Source organism: Anopheles nili, chromosome 3, assembly GCF_943737925.1.
Source record: "Anopheles nili chromosome 3, idAnoNiliSN_F5_01, whole genome shotgun sequence".
In the NCBI taxonomy this organism is placed as follows: Eukaryota; Metazoa; Arthropoda; class Insecta; order Diptera; family Culicidae; genus Anopheles; species Anopheles nili.
The window spans coordinates 26,515,341-26,537,421 of NC_071292.1; the positions used below are offsets into that span (position 1 = coordinate 26,515,341).

At 43.7% G+C, this 22,081-nt stretch overlaps 2 protein-coding genes across 4 annotated transcripts in view; both read left to right on the plus strand.

The window, feature by feature from the left end:
* Nucleotides 1-13,771, plus strand: part of LOC128723409 (nuclear receptor-binding protein) — a 29,673-nt gene extending 15,902 nt beyond the window's left edge. Inside the window, exons 2-10 of the mRNA XM_053817146.1 lie at nt 8,152-8,376; nt 8,499-8,629; nt 8,788-8,966; nt 9,073-9,363; nt 9,887-10,028; nt 10,156-10,342; nt 10,444-10,563; nt 10,686-10,920; nt 12,981-13,771. Of these exons, the coding sequence (XP_053673121.1) occupies nt 8,152-8,376; nt 8,499-8,629; nt 8,788-8,966; nt 9,073-9,363; nt 9,887-10,028; nt 10,156-10,342; nt 10,444-10,563; nt 10,686-10,920; nt 12,981-13,450 (1,980 nt within the window). The 3' untranslated portion in view covers nt 13,451-13,771. The remainder of the gene's footprint in view (nt 1-8,151; nt 8,377-8,498; nt 8,630-8,787; nt 8,967-9,072; nt 9,364-9,886; nt 10,029-10,155; nt 10,343-10,443; nt 10,564-10,685; nt 10,921-12,980) is intronic.
* Nucleotides 13,772-18,092: 4,321 nt separating this feature from the next.
* Nucleotides 18,093-22,072, plus strand: LOC128722886 (mitochondrial Rho GTPase). Of its 3 annotated transcripts, none has more exons than XM_053816570.1 (6): nt 18,093-18,361; nt 18,468-18,673; nt 18,870-19,022; nt 19,081-20,276; nt 20,717-20,779; nt 21,058-22,072. In XM_053816570.1, exons 1-6 carry the CDS (start codon nt 18,163-18,165, stop codon nt 21,194-21,196), a joined length of 1,956 nt encoding a protein of 651 aa, XP_053672545.1. In that variant the 5' UTR covers nt 18,093-18,162; the 3' UTR covers nt 21,197-22,072. The 3 variants fall into 3 exon arrangements, with proteins under 3 accessions (XP_053672545.1, XP_053672546.1, XP_053672547.1); XM_053816571.1 differs by having other exon boundaries at nt 20,717-20,767; XM_053816572.1 differs by lacking the exon at nt 20,717-20,779.
* The last annotated feature ends 9 nt before the right edge of the window (nt 22,073-22,081 follow it).

Sequence of the window (22,081 nt, forward strand, 5' to 3'; positions counted from 1 at the left end):
GGGTCTATGACTTAGATCATGTGCCATGTTGGGCTTTGCAATCTTGTTTTTCTCCTCGTTTTGCATGCTAATTTTGGGGCTTGCATATTTTTTTTATGCTGGTTTTAGTGTAACATTTTCCATGATGGTTTTCAGTCCCAAGCTGTCAATATTCCACCCACGTGTGATTTTGTTCTAAAAAGCGACATATTCTCAGTCGCGATACAAAGTACAAGGACCGCAAATGACAAGACAAAAGTAAATCGTTTCACGGCTTATTATCTCGCAAAACTACGCCCAACATGGGACATTAGGCAGAAGCGCTCCCATCGTTCGAGACAAGCCAGAAACACAGAGCTGGTGTGTTGTGAGTAAGGCGAGCCAACAGAATGGATTGGCGCCAATGATTGATGCCGCCGTTGACGCTGCCATCGCTTGTTGATGTTGTAATCCCGTACGTCTCTGTGAGCGTAATTGATGTTTGGCTACATTTCGAGTGGTCATGATTAGTTGCTGGCCTAAATTCAAAGAACGTCGTTTTCTCTCTCTCTGCAGATTGCGGTGGGCGACCATTTTCCCCGAGAGCACCTTCTGCCAAACCGATGGGAGGAAACCTTCGGTTGGGTGAGGGAGCACTCGTCTTTTCGGGTCGGGAAAATTCGAACCAAATGAATGGAAGCAAATTGAGCATTGTGCAGGCGTGAGATGGACGTGGTTTTTGGGGAAGAATGTGCTTGGTTGGTGGTTGGTGCCGTTCGCACGGTACTAAAAATTATTTAAATTCCAATTCGAATCGACTGTTACACAATCGCCAGGGAGTGTCGGTCAGAATCTACGTATTGCCTGCTGAACGAGGGAAAATACTGATCGGTAGCGAGAGCGAACTCTCCGATGTCACCAATTGTAGAATCGAAATTTTGGGTCTATTCCTGTAGGTCAATTTCACAACCACCCAGTTAGCGCTCGTTTTAATGAGACCGTTCAATTAAAATTAATTGCTTTTTAACTGATCCCAAAAGGCGCAATCAAAAAATGGGGTTTCAACCATTAAGTGTATCACTGATGATTGACCTTCGGATTGGGTGGTACGTGCTCTTCGAACGCCCTTGACGACAAAATTGTTTTGCGTAAAAATCGTCGGCGAATTAGATTTGGCTTTCTCGGTTTTATTTTAGTGATTAGCTCTGCTTCATGAAAACACCTACACTCTGCGTTGCACCTGCAGTACTTCTAAAACATTATTTAATGGGCATTAATAGGGTTTACAAAAATAGGATATTGTTTGACACGTTTTTGCAAAGTGTGACTAACAAAAAAGACAACCCAAGAGCTGCTTCGTTGATATGACTCATGCAGATTGGAGAGCGAGTAATCCTAAATAGTCTCTTTTTCGCGCAAGCCATTCAATAGGCAAGTTTTTGTGTTATTTCCAGATTTATCCAATGCATCACCCGGTGGATGAGTCATCGGAAATATCATTTCCGGTTAGTCAGTGACTACCTGAAAAAGATGTGACATACTATCAATTAGCATGCAAAGGGCATTGCATTATGCCGCATGCTTGCTATTGTCACCTTATTCAGGCATCATTTATTATGTGCAATATGCTTTTATGCGCTTAGAATGCAAAAAGTTTCAGTGAGCTGAATAACATTTTCATATAATGGGATCGTTAATATACGTAAATAAGCATTTTTTTTAACTCAAACTGTTTATTTTCATATCAACGTCTTTGTAAAAAATATTGAAAACCGAATTAAAGAGAGTTGTGTGTAACCGTTTAAAGGGATAATACAATGATTATTTTATTTGCTCAAAGAAAATGGCTGTTGAATACTACTGATTAAAGTATCATAAACAGCAACTTCATTCAATGAGGAATTAACAAGCACATTCAATCCATTGATTACTTCAATGTCGTATTGTGCAATCACTAATTACGATCAATTCGAAATCGTTTGCACTCCTCATTGGCAAGAAATAACAACGATTTCGTGCCCAGCATCTTACAGAGCGTTAAATGTAAATCTAGTACCGCGCGCTTTAGCCTTAGCCGACGGTTTCACCACACTTAACTGAAGTCTTTGCATTAGCTTTGTAACTGTTATTAAATAATTAGTGTCTTACGAATCGCGCATCAAGACGTAGAAGGCATTCCGCTTCGCTAATGCAATCTCAAGTGTTCGTGATTTGCTCGCTGCCAGCAAAAGAAACATATCACTATGTGATTGATCGTTGAATTGTGGTGAAAATGTAAAAAAATAAGACAAAAATTGTATCAAACATAAAAGGATAACGTTCTGCAACCCAGACCGACATATTTATGGTTTTAATAAAATTGATTATTTTTTGTAAATATACAAGCATGTGAAATGCACATTGTAAATGAAAACTACTAGTAAAATGAAATTGTTCACCGCGCGTCTTCTGTGCTGACCGAACAACCACCAAATTCAATAAACATCTGAAAGGAACATTTGATGCGGTAGATAATGCACCGCCTGATCTGCAACAACACCTCGCTTGATGTGAATTGTTGCCTTGAGACAGACAGTTGTTGCTTGTTCCGCGGCTGAAGATAAATAGCACCGCTTTCTTTCGGAAGAAAGTTTTTCTCGCTTTGCGAATGTTTATCATTACCCACCCCACCACCCACCATCCATGCCGGGCATCAATCATACGCCCAAGCGTGCCTTCGGGGCCGTCATTCGAATTTATTTACCTTCGGCTTGTGCGGCATCCCGCAATCCATTCTGGTGCGATTACGCCGCTGTCAAGCGATCATAAACCATCAACACACGGCGTGTGTGCGGGCCTTTGTGGGATAAAAATGGTGTCAGTCAGAGTGGCACGAGACAAGCCATAGACGCAACTAAACGGGGTTCAAAGAAATCCTACTTCCGCACTCGGTTTTACAGCTCTTTATCGTGTGGGCGTTTCAGAGCTATCGGTGGTTGGTTTGTTATTAAAATGATACTTTGTAAAGGAATGGAAATCACTATACACCGTAGAGGAGAGTTGTTATAATAAAGAACACCATATGTTCTTGATTATCCGTGTGCATTTTACTAACAGAGCCTTAAAGGTGGCCCTCACAATTGTAAGTCTCCATGCCAGGGATGCTTTTGAATTCAATCAACCTGGAATGTGATTTTTCTCAACACAGTCGATCAGGATTCATCCCACGCTATCACATAATGTATTCGCGATCATGCCGCCTTTTTGGGCCAGCGCTTTTCACCACATTAGCGCATAGTGCGCGAGCCAATTCGCTCGATTCGAATGACGCAGCTTCGAGTCGGTGTGTCCCACAGCTGTACTATCAAACAATACGCACGCGTCTCTTCCCATACACACCCAAACCACAAGCCTTTCGCGCGTTCTAGTCGATGCGCGCCCCCATCCGTGGATACGAGGCGCGAGTGACTTGGCGCAAAACACCCCACACCACTGGGGCACTGGTAGTGGTGCGCGTACTGCGTCAAAGCATTCATTTTCCTGCTACCCTCTCGGTATCAACGTGCCACCCTTGGACGTATGTACTGGCTAAACCTCGCGCTTAATTAAGCGAAGCTGGCGCCAGCGCTTATCATACCCGAGCTTCGTCACGGGGATTGCCAGAATACTGGGGGGGTCGATGTATTTTTTTTTTACGTGTACTCTCAAACCCGTGATACCCTTGTTTCGGTGGGGGATGCAATCCGTCTCGACGGCGGGGTACGCTGCGAGCACCAGATAAAGCGGAAATAATATGTTCTGGCGCGCAAACTCACGAGGCCCAATGGGGGTGTTTTATGTACGCACGCAACACCGCAACGTATCGGATTCTTCTGCCACGCTCGACCGCCGCGTGCGTGTACTCCTCCAACCGTGGAACTTTTATTTCCGCCCTTAAGGAGACGCCCATGCCGCCACATCCCCCGCCCTGGAGTCACGTGCGGACGCGCAAAACCGCGCACGGCCACGACATTCAAAGTTTGTTTATCATTCGAACGCATCATCGGGCGGGCGGGCGGGCGTGCCTAGGTTATCTACGGGTTTGGGTGTTGTTGGTGTGTTTTAAGCCCAGCCAAAAGGGTGGCCAGAAGGGGGCAAGAAGACGCGGAAATGTTGGCGTGGAGTGTAAACACGCGCACCGGAGAAACGCAAGTTTAAAGGTCGCGGACAACGTCGGCATTGCAATAGTGTGTTTAGGTTTCCGATTACGTTAACGTTGTTGCAGGAAATTTGTTCTTTTCTTTTCGCCAAACTTGTTCTTTGGCGGAAAAATGAACGACCAGATGTCAGAACAGCTGTAACGTGAATTGAAAGGTCAAGGAAATCCAACTGGGTTCTAAACTCAAAAGGATGGGTTGAAAAAAAAATGGTTTAATAATGCTTATTTCTACAACCAGCCCTTTGGCCATCAGCTTTTTCTGTGAAACAGTATGATATCTACATACGTCCTAGGAAGCCATCCAGCTGCAACCACCCGCATAGCACGTGATATTGATTGTTCTTGGCACTAATGTGCTGTTGCCCAATGGCAGAACAACATTAAATGCAACCTTGATATGCGATAAGTTTGAAGAGGAATCCCTGATCATTCTATGTATTTAAAATGCTGAAACACAACTAAAGTCTCTCCCGAATCTTTAATTCTGGTACGGACTTCCTTCCGAAACGATACGATGCAACCTTGTGCAAAAAAAAAAAATAATGACATGCTTATTATATCTCTCAAATGTTTGCAGTGAAATTTGCCAAAACATTTCACGCACCACAAGCCATCCATCATTACGCTCGGGTGGACGCGTTCAACTGTCTTGGCCACGCTTTAAACTTATCAATCCATCAGCTCGCCGAAGGACATGCCACGCCCGCATTCTCTTTCTTTTTGAGGTACCACCTGAGCGAAAGGGTTTGTTTACATTGTGCTCATCCCCCCTCCCAACCACGGGGTGGGTGGGTGGGCGTGCGTTGCAGTTGAAGCAACAACAAAAAAACAAAGAACACCCACTCGCTCATGGTCAGCCGCGTCTCGAGAACTCGCGGCAGCGGATAATTATTCGGTTTAAATTCTTTGCGCGCCTCACGACTCATTTTGGTGGTGTTTGTTGTTTGTTTGTGTGTGAGGAAGGGGGGGGGGGTGGTTCTTTTTTCTGCTCACTGCCCTTCTCTCCGTTTCTGCTGCTGGTAGGAGGCGCCACCGATTGTCTCCCCGCGGGATGAATGTGTGCATCGAATTAAAGCATGCTCTAGTGCCCGCAAAGGGTCAGTCTGTGAATGATGACCCCCACCGTCACACGTTTGTTGTGTTTTTGTGAGATTTATTTATAGCCACCGTTGCATGTGCAGCTTTTGCATCGCGCATACGGGAATGTGCCCGCACCATCTCCCTCTCTCCGCCGATCATCGCGTAAAGCGCAAAATCCGGACCAAGGTTTTCCAAACAATCGACGGTGATAAGATGAAGCTAAAGTTTACGAGATATTCTTCCGAATGCGCCACGCGACGTGTTCGGTCCGTCAGAGCTAATTGATGTTGCATCTGTCTTTCGGGCGGCGTAAACCCATTTGTTCCTTCCTGTTTGTTTTTTTCCTGCATTCGATTGATTGATCGTACAGGAAACGGAACGACGGAGAAAGCCTTGTCGTGTTCTGTCCATTTCGCCACCTTCGTCCTTGGTTTAATTTTAGGGAGCAGTGGTGATATTTTTGGATTTTTTTTCTTGATGGTAGTGAAATGTTGCCTGCCTTCTCATTTCCCTCCCATTATCAGCGTACAGTGGGCTGTTTGCGGCTTCACAGGGATACGGTAAATTCGGACCCATTAACAGAGCCGAGGGAGTATAAATAGTGACCCCTCAAACGGTCGCGAATAAATAAATCAAACTGTTGTAATCGAATTCACTCTCGGCCAAGAGGAAACGTGGAGTAAGCTAATAAAAATAGTTTTTCATCAACATGATCGAAATAAACGGTGGCGCCAGCATGAGCGAATTTAGCCCACATGCTCTATTTTATTTACACGTGGGCTTAGACTCCGCATTAGCCGCTACAATATGGTGCAATATGGTGATAAAATAGGCCATGAAGCTTCCGTCTTAAAGCTAAATCATCCATAAAGAGACCATTTTCTTCTTTGCCAATTTTAAGGATCCAGGTATTCGCCCACATTGTCAATATAAAGGGCCACCCGTAGTGGTGGTGTCGGTTAGCCTAATTCCGCCTAATTCGCCCATTGGGCCTTGCCAACGTTCACAATGACGACGCGACGGCCATAAGCGCGCCCCACGTGGGTTGGGTTTCAACGGTCCGTTGCGCGTCTTACCAGACATGCTACCAGACCAAGTGCATGCTCGTGTCCGCGACAGCTGTGGACCGTTCTTCCCCAACCAAACCAGCCCAAACCAAACTGCCCGCGTGCACACTCGCGCCATCATCGGATAAACCCCGCCAAGTCACTCGGAAAATGGGCAAAAAAGTGTTAATGAATATCAAAACATGACACCTAATTAAAAATTTAACCACCACTGTTCCGCGTCGCCCAGCTAGCTTCCCTGGCCACGTTTTGACGGGGATTCTCTTTTGCCGTTCGATATGGTCCGAATTTTGTCAAGCGTTAATCCACCGCAGCGCTGACATCTCGACCGGCTGCCTCGGTTCATTACCGGCCATTAGGAAAAAGGGCCGCACGGAAGAAGATGTACATTTGCGCCACTAATTAAGCATTTTTCGGTTGACCTTTTCCTCGCTCCTGGGCACCGTGAAAAAAGGGGTGGGCGTATCACACGTCGGTGCCACTTCCGTAACCGAAACGTGCGGTCAAATAACGTCTAGAAAAGGCACCACCCAACGAATCGGGATGCGTGTCCGTCACCTTGCAATCTCATCCGTGGGCGGCTCCACCAATCGGTCGAAGCAATCTCGGCCTGCAGCATCAAATAATCAATAACGGCCTACCGGTAGCATGCGACGAGAACCGACTGATACCGTAACTGAAGGAAGTTAACGCAGTCTAGTCGTGGGAACCATCAAAACAAACGCTCCCAAAAAAAAAAAAGGACGAGCCGGTTACCACTTAGGACATGGCGGGCCAACTTGATCGCTCCTGCCAAGGACGTTTGGCGAGACGGAATAAATATTAATACCATGCGCCATCGGTAACAATTACGTCTGGAACCTGATCCTGAATTATATATGTTCTTTGTCGGCACCCTACGACGAGGAAAAATCTTGGCGCCGTCACCCAAACCGGCGCCCAAACATCAGCTGTTTCATGAAATATTTCTCTTTTCCCTGTGCGAATGGCGAAGGCTATCTTTCTCAATCTTCTACAGCTGGTCGGTAAAACGTCCGAGCTTATCTGTTACGAAACTGTTACGGCTAGATCTAATTTGTGAAAAATAACTTATCATTTCTATTATTCACAAACTACCCAGAGATTTTCGCTTGCTGGTATGTGATTGGCAACGAATTGGAGTAAAATGTGTAAACAGCAAAACATTTATTCTGCCTCATGGATCCGAAAGCATTGTGTTACAAATCGGCAAACTCAGGCTGCCCACTCCGCGCCGACAGAATCGATTTTTGGCACTAAACATCTGCTGTAGACGGTGTTGTGTTTGACTCCTGGTTCCGATTTGATGATGCTGCATTCAAAAACAAACACCGATCGAACATTGGCGATTGTGCGAAACCTGCAGCGGGAAGGATTCCTTTTCGCAACAGCCAAAGGACACCGTCGAATCAAGCGCGTTACATCGCCGTGTAATGCCTGGTAGCCTCCTCGACCAGAGATCGATGTGTGTAATTCCGCAGGGCCTCCAGGGATTCGAGGAGGCATTCCGAAACGCGCAAAACAACTCAAGCGGCACTTCTGAGGCCAGTCAGGAAAGTAAAAAGGGACGCAGGAGGCCTATAGTTTTTCGCAATCTGGGCGCGCCGGTTTATGAACACTTTCAGTCACGTTTTCCCATCAAATTGAATTTATTCCATACCGTTCCGTATTGATCGAAGAGCGAAAACATGTGCGCCCGAAAACTCCATCATCGTCGCGTCCTGCGGGCGGAGTTTCATAATGAGATGAAAGTTGGCTGTTTTTCGCTTGAACATTAAACGAAACCACGATAAACATGTACACTAAAGTTCGTCTATTTTCACGTCACACTGTGCTTTCTTTACTCCCCAGGTCGAACAGCGCGATGTTCCCGGTATCGACTGTGCCCATTTGGCGATGGACACCGAGGAAGGTGTCGAAGTCGTCTGGAACGAGGTGCAGTTTTCCGAGCGGAAAAACTTCAAATCGCAAGAAGAAAAAATACAACTAGTATTCGAAAACCTAACACAGTTAGAGCACCCAAACATAGTCAAATTTCACCGTTACTGGACGGATACGCATAACGATAAGCCTAGGGTAAGTGAACGGTTCCAGGGTCAAGTGGGACCGTGGACGACCTTCCCGTGAGGGACAACTCGCCGTCTTTGCTTTTAACTAGTTTCATGCAAACATTTAACATCCTCTTATCGTCATTGCAGGTAATATTTATAACCGAATACATGTCCTCTGGTTCCCTGAAGCAGTTTCTGAAGCGTACCAAGAAAAATGTTAAAAAGCTACCACTGCAGGCATGGAAAAGGTGGTGTACTCAAATTTTATCTGCACTTAGGTGAGTATATGCCGTGCATACGGGAGTGCGGAAGAGTTCTCGTTGGCGGAACGTGACGCTTCTAAGAGGACGTTTTGTCGACGCATAGTCGTGGTGCAGAATAATGAAATATTTCACGTTGTCATCCTCACGCTGACTTATTTTCTCCTCGTTTACAGTTATTTGCATTCCTGTTCGCCGCCAGTAATTCACGGCAACTTAACCTGTGATACAATATTTATTCAGCATAATGGTCTAGTTAAAATTGGTAGTGTAGCTCCAGATGCCATTCATCATCATGTAAAAACGTGTAGGGATAATATGAAAAACATGCATTTTATAGCACCGGAATATGGATGTAAGTAACCACGGAGGTGGCAACTCTTGCCGAATCATGCCATCATAATTGTTATTGCAATTTTTCTTCCCGTGCTTTTATGTCATCTCAAACATCGAATGAGCAGCAGCCGCATCGACGACGGCCATCGATGTCTACTCGTTCGGCATATGTGCGCTGGAGATGGCCGCACTGGAAATCCAAGGGAACGGTGACTCGGGTACGCTAGTCACAGATGAGCATATAAAGCGCACTGTCGAGAGTCTTGAGGATGCGCAGCAGAAAGAATTCATCATTAAGTGCCTCAGTCATGACCCTGCCAAAAGGCCTAGCGCTAGAGAATTACTATTTCATCCGCTGCTGTTCGAAGTGCACGCACTCAAGCTACTCGCCGCCCACTGTCTAGTGAATACCTCATGTAAGTAGAGTACTGCTGCAGGCGTGCTAGTAAATCTCCAAGGCATATTGCAGAGCGTTCTCCTTGAATTGATATTCCATCTGGCCCGGCTGGCGTGCTGGGTGCCGGCTCCAAAATAAATATTTCATAAGCAGCAACCGGGCGACGGTTTCTGCCCTCTCTAATCCTGTGTCAAAACTTTCTCCCTTCCCGGTCCGCCGCCGGCCAGTTGGCATGGAATATCAGAGGCAATACGAGAAACTGTTCGCAGTGGGGACCTTTTTTTGGTGGCCACTGTGCGCGCTCCCGTTACGTTCGAACGACGAATTTGGCGAACGGATTGAATCTCGTTCGCTGTTTTTCATTACTTCATCGGTGTTGATTTTAATCATAATACATTTTCTTTGCTTCACCCACTCGCCGCGTTTTCCCATCTGCATCTCTTTCTTTCTCTCTCTCTCTCGCTCCGAACATTTCTTCTTTGGCCTTTCGTGCACGCGCCGCCTTTCCGATTGGGGTCGGATGTTTTTGGCCAAAAATGCAGCCAACTATGACGAAATGCTGCAAAAGCTCTATAAGCCAGATATCGTCTATGCGGAAATTCGGTACGCCAATGAAGTCTTCAAGTACCATCTTGGCGATGCCATCGCCACGGAAAAGCTGGAAAAGTTTGTTGAGGACGTAAAGTAAGTGTTCCGCCTAATCGTGCGTGCTCAGTTCGAGCCGCTGCAAAAGCTGGCGCCATACATGCACTCCCACCGTGGATGATGTGGCACATCGTCAATGATGCTTCATGCTCTCCCGCCCAAACAGGTACGGCATTTATCCACTGACTGCCTTTTCGGCACAAAAACCACCCGCTTCCCGACCGCGAGCAATATCGCCCGAGACTGCAGAATCGGTGAAATCGGCTACACCGGAACCGTTAGATATTGAGACTAGGAGAGTTTTGCATATGATTTGTAGTGTTAAGCCGCGCGAGGAAAATTGTGAATTATTTGTAAGTATCGCTAATGGGGGAGATTCTGTCATGCTTCCTGCTATTCTAACATAACGAAATCGTTGGTCTTGCCACCCTTTTTTCGTTGGTTGTATTTACAGATGACAATATTATTAAGGATGGATGATTCGATGAACCGACAGTTAACATGTCCCATCTCGCCGGACGACTCAGCCGTAACGCTTTCGCATGAGCTAGTACATTTAGGATTTATTCACGAAGTAACTAGACGAATTTTTAATAATCTTTACTAACGGAATGCAGCAACAGTATACCTAATTGATTTCCTTTTTTTGCTTCTCTATTTCTGCTTCTGCTGTGCTCTTTCCAATCTGTTTTCCAGGACGATCGCTTACGAATGGCTGGGATCATAGAGGAAGCGTTAGGGTTGCAGAAGCTGCACAATGCCAATGTGAAAGTGCAATCCACTGCATCTCTCACGTCGTCCGGCTCGGTTACGGGCGATATCGGTGTTGCGATCGGCTCCATGGCGAATCCGTTGACTGCCAGTACGTCGGCTGCGTCTCTCTCGGGCAAACCCAATCACCTGCATCATCATGTTCCTGTACACTCGGCCAGTTAGTAAACTTTCCTTCTTTGACATTTTAAATTACCCCTTTTCCTTTTATGTTCTGTTGTGTTTATTATTTTATGTTCTTCTCATAATATTTTCGCACATCTCAAGTTTTTTCGTATTGTTTGTTTTTAGTTTTTCGTCCTGTATGTTCTCATTCACCTTCTCCCTCCTGTTGCAAAGATATTAGAACTGATCGTTGCGATAAGGAAAAAGAAAAAAAATCAAACATCCTTTACCTGCAACTATTTTACATATTTTTTAAATGAACTTATCATATTTAATCATAGTGTGTTGCATAACTCATCTTTTCATGGCATAATCATGTGTCATGACAGAATTTTTCGATTTCTTTTTGCATTCACCCATTAAACAGCATATATATATATAAACATATCTATATTCGTATTTAAAAGCAAAGGACTTCATTTACATTATCTACTCACAAATCCACGCACTGAAACACTTCGATACGCATACATACACATATTTACACTCAAACGTATCAGCTATATGACGACTTAAGCGAACGATGAATCAAGTAACGTGTAACTAGCACCACATAAAGATGACGCTAGTTAGTTAGATTGCTTAGTTGGTGAACTGCGCTATAGAGATATGACGGTAAGCCCTCGTCCAAGGCGCGCTTCATTCATCTTCGTTTTAGTTCACTTTCTCATATGAAAGAAAACGAAAAAACGTTCTCAAGACGCGTAGGAACAACTGACCGAAACGACCGACGAACAGAAGGACACACCGAAAGAACTGTCGATTGTATCTTTGTGTGTTGTGTCCTATTTCCGCCAAACCACGAATAGCCTTCAGCGATCTCCCGTAGGGAAGAAATTCGTCCCCGCTGCGCTTAATAAGTATGTGTGGCAGAACAGATTTGCGATAGGATAACGTACAGAGCAGGAGTCTATCAATAAACATCTATCTATTGGGCAATAAAGCGGAGTTATCAAGAGGTATCAACAAATTATTATTGCACATACATCGCGTATTCCTCTAAAGTACTTGCATTAACGTTCCCCCACACATACCCAAAACATTATGGTGAACGTAGTGAAACAGGCGTAAATAATAGAATCAGACGCGTACACAAGAGTTACATTCGTGGAAATAATATTAAAAAAGAAAAAAAAACATTCGAAACAATAGCTAATAATAAAAACGTCAACTATTAGCAGTACTGTATCATTTTGAACGATTATGAATAGCGAATGAATGAATGGCTGAATGTAAACGAATCGAATCTGCAATACGGCAGATGTAGCTAGTAAATGAAACGAAATCGTAAGAATAATGATTGTGTTATGTACCATAATTCTCTAATAAAAAATCACGACCTAATGAGCAACGGAAACAAACTGAAACGAATAATAAATTACTACAAAAGCGTGTTGTTGCTGAAGAGCCGTGGTAAAGATACGACCAAACGATAGGGTTTAGATAAATGTGTCCTAACCACTGTTCTCGAAAGACAAGCGTTAGATGCTGTTGTTGAAAAAGAAAACATCAGAAAACCGAAGATATTATGGAAATACAAGAATATGAATATTTTTATATGTAATCTTTTGCAATCATTTTATTGTCCTTTTTTCCGCCATTGTTTTACTGTTCGTGTAAAAACTGCTGTATCTTTTTGATATTCGTTTCCGTTTTTATATTTTGTATTTTGATTGCTGGGTACCTTGGTTTTGTTCGTTCGAATCCATATTACTTGTTCGATGATTTCGTCTTTTCAATGTGTGTTTATTTTATTAAATGTGTTTCTTTCTTTTGTTTTTTCTTTCTTATTTTGTTCGTTTCTCCCTTGTCCGTCTCTAGCCCACACTAGTTATAATTGTTGTCGTCTTTTGTGTTGCTGATCTATTTTACATTGGGTTTATTCTGTTTTCAGTGCTTCAAGAGATTCGTGTTTTTTGTGTTTTACTTTACCATATACTTAAGACGTTTTTGTCACGTGATGTTCTTCGTTAAAAATCAAAGACTAATATTTTTCATTTATTTTTCTTTCATATCTCTTTTGCATGCAATTGAAAACCAAATCTGGTGGGTCAGGTTTGGAACGAGGTTGGAAGGTAGCAGACACGGAATCCATTCTTTCAACGATGCCGGCCATTATGGAAACCTCCGGAATAAGTGTAAATAGCATGGATGGCGGAGTGTTTAGCGGCCATCTCGATGATGCGGAGGAAGCATGCGAAAATGAAGACGAGCTGGAAGCTCTCGAGCAAATGGTCGCCCTTCGTCGCTTCAGCAACAGAGCGCAGTCCGCGGGAACGGCAGTATCGTACTCCCATATCGAAAATGAATTCATTCCATCCGGGAATTGTTCACCACCGACCGTACAATCGTCGTCATACCATCAGTCCTTGCAACACGGGCTTCTCATACAGGCTGACACCACAAATCCGTCGGCGAATATGATCCTCAACTCCACCAATCCTGCTTCCAGCGGTGGCAGCCAAGAAGAGGCGGATAACCCATTATCTAGTGAAACGATGGAACCGTATGAGGCTACCGATTAATAATTACTAAGCAATCTATTTGTGAAATACGAAAACAGAGCACACTCTCGTTGTCTTATATAACCGAGGCAATGTAATGTTCGAAATTCTCAAGACCCAAATCCTTCGTGCATTAACTAAACCTCGGCGCGCTTCGGGGGTTTTAAGTAATATAAAGTAAACACGGCACACTGATTGCAGTCCGGTACATGGGATGTGTAAACATTATAAAAATTACCCTAGTAAGGATCGCACGAATGCGTTATCAATATCACAGCTGTACCATCCCTTTCTGGTCAAACCGACAAACATTTTGTCAGTGTTATTGCTGTATAGAATAACTTCGCAAACAAATTTTAGTTCTAGCATATTGCGTTCAACTGCATTAGGCAAAAACGAATACAAATTGAACGAATTACTGCAAAAGGGTTCAAAACCGCAAATAGAATACTGAAAATTGATGTACACGCGAAATAAAATGAACTACAAAGTATAATACATTATCTCGCTGAATTTGAAAGCATGATGAAACGGTGGGATGAATCGACCGTAAGACACACGCGGTTTTATAGGATAAACTGCTCAAGTGCGCTAGTGCCGGTGATCGAAAGTATATAATGCACATACACCAGCTAATGAATGATAAAAATCCAATCTATAAGAAAAAGAGTGGCATAATTTACCAATCATTTGGATCCATCGCATCTTTGAAGCCTTTCGCATATGATTATTTACCATATCCTTAAATTTTGTTTTGTTCATCTCAAACGTTCAATACAAACAGCAGCAACACGATCCAAATCATTCGATCTCAAAAACTTTAGTACTGTACCGTAAACAATTTAATTTCGATATAAAATGCACTTAACTGCGTTGCAATTTGGTTAGCTACAACAGATCGATCAGTGAGATATAAAGATCGGTATTGTTTGGTAATCCATCAAATCCACCAATTCAGTTTAGTCAATGCTACACATTCTAGCGTAAAGCGACTTGAAAAGAAATAAAATAAAAACTCCGTCAATAGTGTTATTAGTAGGGTACAGCCGATAATATATAATCATGATACGTGAGTATTAGGCATTCGCTGTCCTTGGACGTGCGTGCATATGTATGTTTGTGCGTGTGCGTGCGTGTGATAATGAATGATTTGCTTATCATAATGCCAGAATCAGCCAGCATCAACCTACCAGCTCGGTAGGGATGAGAAATAGTGTATAGGAAGGAATGGAAAACGTGCTAAAATAGAAATGTATCGAATGGTGGTAGAGTAAGAAACGGTTCCACGCATGCGAGAGAACCAACCCGATCGAACTCCTCGACGAACTGAACTGGAAACGCTGGACGATGTGATAATTCTATTTGTACTACAAATTTAAGCTAACTTCATGTACGTGTAAGAAACTTAAAAAAAAACAAATGAGAGAGAGAGAGACACACATACACACAAAAATGCATTTTGGGGGATTAAAAATAACGTTAGCAAATTACTGCGGATGTTCTTTTTATACACATTGGCATAAGATGGCAGCGTATGGCATGGTACGGGGACGGACGTTACGAATTTGATTGCAAGATGGTTGGAATTGGGCAAATGATTGCAGAAACCGTTTGAATGTTTTGAAGTTGAAGTATACAACTTGAGTTATACAAGGTACACGAGTAAAACATAATGCAAGCTTAAATAGCCGTGAATTATCCTTGATGTGTACTGTATGTGTATATAAGCCCTTTTTAAGAGCAGCTGATACTGAATGCTTGAAGTGAAATCTATTTTTCAAATGAATAATTGCTTACAATTCGTAGTGGTATACGAATAATTGCTTGTTAAATGCATTAGAGCCGAAGGATCATGATTGTGTCTCTAATATGATCCGTATTTTCGCGCATTCCCGACTATAGCTAAACTCCGTGGATGTGATGCACCGTGGCTGAATCTCTTCCACTAGTAGCGTCAACCGGTACTTACGCTTGTGATCAGCGTAGAAAAGGCTCCGATTGTTTTTCAACGCTTTCGTTTCTAGTGTCCATTCATGTGTACGTGTGTATTTAATTTTGTTCAGTTCATGTACACCACCCAAGCTAATCTTATTGCCCATTTTTGTGAAAGAACTGTAAGAAGTCCCCAAGGAAATCAGACCATAAGCCGACAGTGGGGAGGAAATAAAGGATTGCTCTATGGGTTGAAACATTCCATAATCACTTCTGAGAATGAGGGACACAGGTCGCTTTCAGTCGAATTTGGGGTAACGAAATCGGTAAGTGGTTTAAATTATGGTTAGATATAAGATACACAAAATAAATGTTGAGGTTTAAAACCTCGGTCAAATACGCATACTAGCATGGGTGGCCGGAAGGGTAAAAATACCCCAAGTGAACCGAAAGGCTCATACATCCGCGTGGTCGATGGCAGCAGTACCTTAAGCAGCATAAACCATGTCACGTCGTGAGCCGATGTACGGAGAAGTAGATTTTATCTCGTAGAAGAAATCTAGGCGTTACCCTGAGTCTGGAAGTGTGCGATAATGTTTATTTTACGATAGTAATGAAATACTGCAAAAGCGTGATAAAATAATAACTGCAAGATGTCGAACAACGCAACATAGTACCACTTTGAAAATCCGCAATAGCAGCAGCCGCCGCTCTCTCTTTCTCTCTCGCTCTCTCGGGTCAGCGTAACACAACCGTATAAGAAATCAAATCTATTCAACTATAGCCACTTGAATTATACTAAAGGATACGTCAGCTTGCTTTTGAAGCGCTAAAGTGCATGCGGTACCGTTTTTCGATCGAAGTAATGGGATACTAGCAGAAGCCCCAATAGTAATATAATCGTCACGTGCAGTGAACTAGTTTGGATTTTAGGCTTACGACGGGGCATCGGGATGGTAAGAAAACGAAACAAATTTCAAAAATGGAAAGGGATTGAATTTGAAATTGAAACACTTGATATCAGTGCGTGAGAATGGTACCAGGTGTCTAACATCAATATCATCAAATGAAATACCCGGATGAGAACAGAGGTAGCACAGCCCGAATTGTGAGATAAACCAGTACGGCAAAGAATTGTGCTATTCATACGGAAAAGAAAGATAATAAAAGAGCCCAAAAGCGGAAGTATCGCTATGGCATTCAGTGGAATGATCATAAATCCCTCGAGCTTCGATTTGTTGTGGAGTTATACGATGACAAAACCGTGTTCAAATTGCCTGGTAAGTTTTGAATTTTTAAACGGTGTATTTTATGGATAGATTTATTTGAATTCTTAGAGATAAATGTCTTCTTTGAAATACCCAATGTTAGGCCAAAATAAGCTCAAAAGGTCCTTTTTGTAAGCAGCCACATTTGCTGCTGATCTGTTAGCAAGGTGGTTGTCTAACGACTAAAGCACGTGGTTCGGATGGAGAAAGATAACCGAATGTATTATAAGAGAGAGAGGGAAAGCATGGGCGAGTTTATCTTGAATCAACTTTATCGTATAGTGTAGCATAACATTTATCATACTGCGAATTAATCCAGCTTGTGTTGTAATTTAAATATATTTCAATATACACCTCATGGCCTAGCATTCAAAGTTACAAGAGAGTTTTTACCTTGACAGCATAAACCACATACGCACACAATAAAATTGCGTTTGACAGCTGACGGACAGTATAAACAAAGAAAAGGGATAGAGAATGCTTGTGAAGTAAAAATAAGATTCGGTCATTTGCATCATCAAGTGCAATACGCTTTCTAAGCGCATAATCTGCACTCACATGGGTCAATAATCACCTGCGTTCCAAATAGTGTCTAATCTAACCGGGCAATTGAATGTAACTGCTCCGATTCCATAGCGAAGAACACAGGAGAGGGGCTCGAATAAATAGAATAGTGGTTTCGTAATGAAGAACAACAACATCAACAACAGCGGGCAAAGCATGGAGCGATGAAAATAACAACCAAAGCGAAGCGTGGAAAATACTTAGCGGGGGAGTTCCCACCACAGCAAATGCCTACTCGAATGCTACCGCACCCGCAGTGAAAAACCGAGCCAAGCTTGCCCTGAAGGATTAGTTCTTTCTCTCCGAGGGTCAGAACACCGGGTCAACGAAGTGCGGCGCGGAAAACTAGTTGTGTTTTTTGTGTGTGTCGTGCCGTTTTCATCGATAGAAAGGTTCTGCAGCGTGTGGATGTGGTACGAGAGTGTTTTTTTTGTTATTTCACGCTATCACTAATAGTGCGAAAACATCGGCCGCATCTCGTTAGGCCATAATTAGTAATACGGTGAAGAAGAAAAAAAAATATGCTGCTCTTTTGAGAGCTGCTGACGTACCAGTGCAGCTGGCGTTGCTTTCGTGATACCCCCTAGGGTTTCGTCGGTGGGAAAATAACTGTATCACGCGGAAAACGAAGCAACGCTCGCCGCAAACGCGGTGCATCTTGTCGTGTAAAACGCTGCTTGAGGTAAATGCCCAAGCGACTTGCTACGAAATCTGCAGTGCACGGTGCCATCACCCCAAACTGCGAATTTTATTCGCCGATCGATTGTGTAAGATTGCGTTTAGCGCGCGGTGTGCGAGTGTCGAAGTGAAGAAGGTCGCATGCAATAGCAGGTAACGATTACAGCGACATTTCTGCGGGGTGACTAACGACCATCACGCGATACCCGAAAACACCCCCACCGGTTCGACTTCCGGTCAATGTTGCCAACTCGCGGCGGACGGGTTTAGGCAATCCAACAGCGGACGACGATGGTCGCCTGGACGGTGTCCCACAGGCGGCACGTTCGGATACTGCTGGTAGGAGATCAGGGTGTCGGCAAGACCTCACTCATCCTATCCCTGGTCAGTGAGGAGTTCCCGGAGGATGTGCCACCGAAGGCGGAAGAAATCACCATACCGGCGGACGTGACACCGGAACAGGTTCCTACAAACATAGTCGACTATTCGGGTGAGTGTCTTCGTTTCCTAGCAACCCCAACAACTAGCAGGCCGGAATCCAATTTACCGTCAGTGTCATGTGATTTAATTCCTTCTTTACGTGGCTTTTGTTCCAGCGGCTGAACAAACGGATGAGGCACTTGCGGAAGAAATTAGAAAGGCACATGTCGTCTGCATCGTCTATTCCGTCGAATGTGAGGAAACACTGGACGGAATTACGGAACGATGGCTCCCGATGGTGCAGAAATGCTCGGAATTAGAGCGGAAGCCGGTCGTGCTCGTGGGAAACAAGATAGATCTGGTCGATTATTCCACCATCGATGTGAGTATCATGTCAGTGGTTGAATTCAGAGGATAAATCCTACATTGCATGCGGTTCATCGCCTTATTTTTAGGCGCATTTATAACATAGATTGTTGTGTTGTCTAGTAATACTTGATTTCAATTTAGAAATTGACCTATCTAACAACTTACTACCCAAAGACTAAATCCAAACTTTGTATTTTTTCCACCATCAGCATGTTCTCTCGATCATGGAAGACTACCCCGAGGTGGAGAGTTGTGTGGAATGTTCTGCCAAAACGCTACATAATATTTCGGAAATGTTTTACTACGCACAGAAAGCAGTCTTACACCCAACTGCACCGCTGTATATAATGGAGGATCAGGACGTGAGTGATGCTTTGAATTATGCTGCTCGTGATTTAATAGAGGCATATTTCTTTTTAGCTAACGGAGGCGTGCAAAAAGGCGCTTGTTCGCATCTTCAAAGTGTGCGACATCGACGGCGATGGTCTGCTGAATGACTACGAGCTAAATCACTTTCAGCGACGCTGTTTTAACGCCCCATTGCAACCGCAGGTGTTGGATGAAGTGAAAGCGGTGCTAATGAAGAACACACCCGACGGTATCCGAGACGATTCCGTAACGCTAAGCGGGTTCCTGTTTTTGCATTGCCTGTTCATTCAACGCGGCCGGAACGAGACGACCTGGGCCGTGTTGCGGCGATTCGGGTACAACGAAAACCTCGAGATGAGCGATGAGTATTTGCATCCGCAAGTAAAGATCCCGCCCGGCAGCAGCACGGAACTATCGCACCGTGGCCAACAGTTTCTTGTCTCGTTGTTCGAACGTAGCGACCGTGACGGGGATGGTGCGCTTTCGCCAACAGAATTCCAGAAGCTATTCAGCGCCTGCCCAACGCCGCCATTCTCGACCGATATCAAACGCACCATACCGACGAACGAGAACGGTTGGCCAACGCTTCATGGATGGTTGTGTCGTTGGAGTTTGATGACGCTGGTTGACGTGAACAAAACGCTCGAATATTTGGCGTACCTTGGCTTCAGCGTACATGAGAACGAATCGCAGCTGGCCGCAATTCACATCACGCGCGAGCGTCGGATCGATCTTGCCAAAAAGCAAAACAGCCGCACGGTGTACATGTGCCACGTGATCGGTCCGAAGGAAGCCGCCAAAACGACATTCTGCCGAGCGTTCCTTGCGCAGGACATGAAGCGGCTAACCGATCGTGACATTCGCCACAGTAACCGGTACGCGATCAACACGGTGCAGGTGTACGGACAGGAGAAGTATCTGGTGCTGCGGGACGTCGACGCCCGCCTGGTGCTGGATCCCCTGCAACCGAGCGAGGTCAATTGCGATGTAGCCTGTCTCGTGTATGATGTCGGTAACCCAAAATCGTTCGAGTACATCGCAAGGATATACATCAAGTACTTTGCCGAGAGTAAGATTCCCGTTTTGATCGTCGGCACCAAGGCAGATTTGGAGGAAGTGCGGCAGGACTATCTGCTGCAACCGCCAGACTTTTGCCACAAGTACAAACTACTGCAGCCGCAGTTCTTCAGCGTGAAGCACAACAAAAAGGACATCTACACGAAGCTTGCGACGATGGCGGCTTTTCCGTGAGTAGAGCCTTTTGGCATAATGGCCTCTTTACATTTTCTCCCATTCCTTATGTTCTTGATGATACATATGATGGAAACCGAATGAATAATCGCTAACAGGTGAATGTCAGTATAGTTAAAGGGTGAATTTTTGCTTACAGTTGCGTCAGAATTGCACTGATATATTAAATATATATTAAATATAGTTTTCCTTTTCTCAACATAGCTTACTAAATAAGCGTGAAATTTTGCTCATGTATGATTATTACAACAAATAAGCATGTAGTGTACATTTCAAAGTTTGTAGACGTTTGCAGATCACTATACATTAAACAAATCAACGAACATGTGAATATCGAATAGGATATATTTAAATTTAATTAAACCTTTTTGTCTCCCTTTTCTCTTTTCTTCTTTGGGTACACATTTTTATCTGTCCACGTTTTTGTCGCATTCAGTCGATTTCAAGCAGCGTGGATTCTGTTTTATAAGCATAGATTGGTACAACTGTGGGAAACAACGTAAGTCTAGTCGTGTGCACAAATGTATCAATTTCGTTCGTTTTCATATGCATTTTGTAATCTAATAACATCATATAATCTAGGCGCAACTAACGCATTAGATTTGAGCTTACTTCCTTAAATGGAATCTTGCTTCGAAGCCACAGATTACTCGCACGTATCACAATATATGCACGCGTTTTAAGAGTGAATAGATTTTGCTTGCATGATTGTGTGTTTGACATGAAATTGCTCTCTTTCGCATCTTTCTTACGGCAATCGCAATTCATTCTTTCCAGTCAACTAAAGCAATTCGGACTCATGTCAAGTGACCCGCTGCTCTGGTGGAAAGCTGGACTGGGCATCGCCGCTGCAACCGTTGTAGGTTTCTTCGTAGTCAAAGCGTTCCATGGTCCCGGCTCGACAGCGGCACGATGAACAGAAAGCGAGCATAAAGCATGGATTGTAAATATACCGGTAAACATAAATGTCATTCGCAACGCAGTAGTACACTAATTAGCTATTCATAATTACGTAACCGGAACAAAGGAATCGATTCGATCGCCGTGTTACGATCGATGGTAAGAGTTTTCCACTCCGAACGTGTTAGCATGAACTATGGTTTAAAGAAGTTGAAGTTGAACTATGGTTTAATTCACTCGAAACGTCTCCCATTTGTAGTGGATACACTTACAGAAAAGGCGCTCTAAATTTTAGCGTAAAGTTAAACAGTTCGCTAGGTGTAATTTCTGAGCAAGGTGGAAAAACGCCTACCATTGGTATTCGAGCAATAGTTCCCATTTCCAACGTTCAAGCTATGTATCTTTGTTTTAATTTAACCAATCATTATTGCAGTCCGTCGGTAACAGTTGCTTTATCATGGAGTACGGTTTTACAGCCTTCGGTTTTTGGGTTTGTTTTGAAAAAAAAAGTGTGGCTTTAATTTCCTTACTAAGCATAAGTTTACCACCATCTGTCTGAGACGATGCGAAGGGTCCATCATATGGGCGTGTGTGGAGAAGCAAAACACATTAATTTGAAGCTAGCCTTGCCCTTACGATCTTTTGCTAGTCTTTTACCATTGTTCGTTGTTGGGAACACGTTGGAGAAAGCTAAGAAATTAACGATATTAATTATATTCATCGCCAAAAACCCCGTGCCCTGCACGTAGAAACCTGCCGGTTTTGAAGAGGGCTTTGTAAAGAAATAAGCAGACTAGAAGTTGGCACCATCAGCAGTAGGATTATTATTTTAAACCAATCTACCCTAGTGACTATGCGAGAAAAAGGCAAATATTAACCCAAAAAAGGCATTATTCGCAAC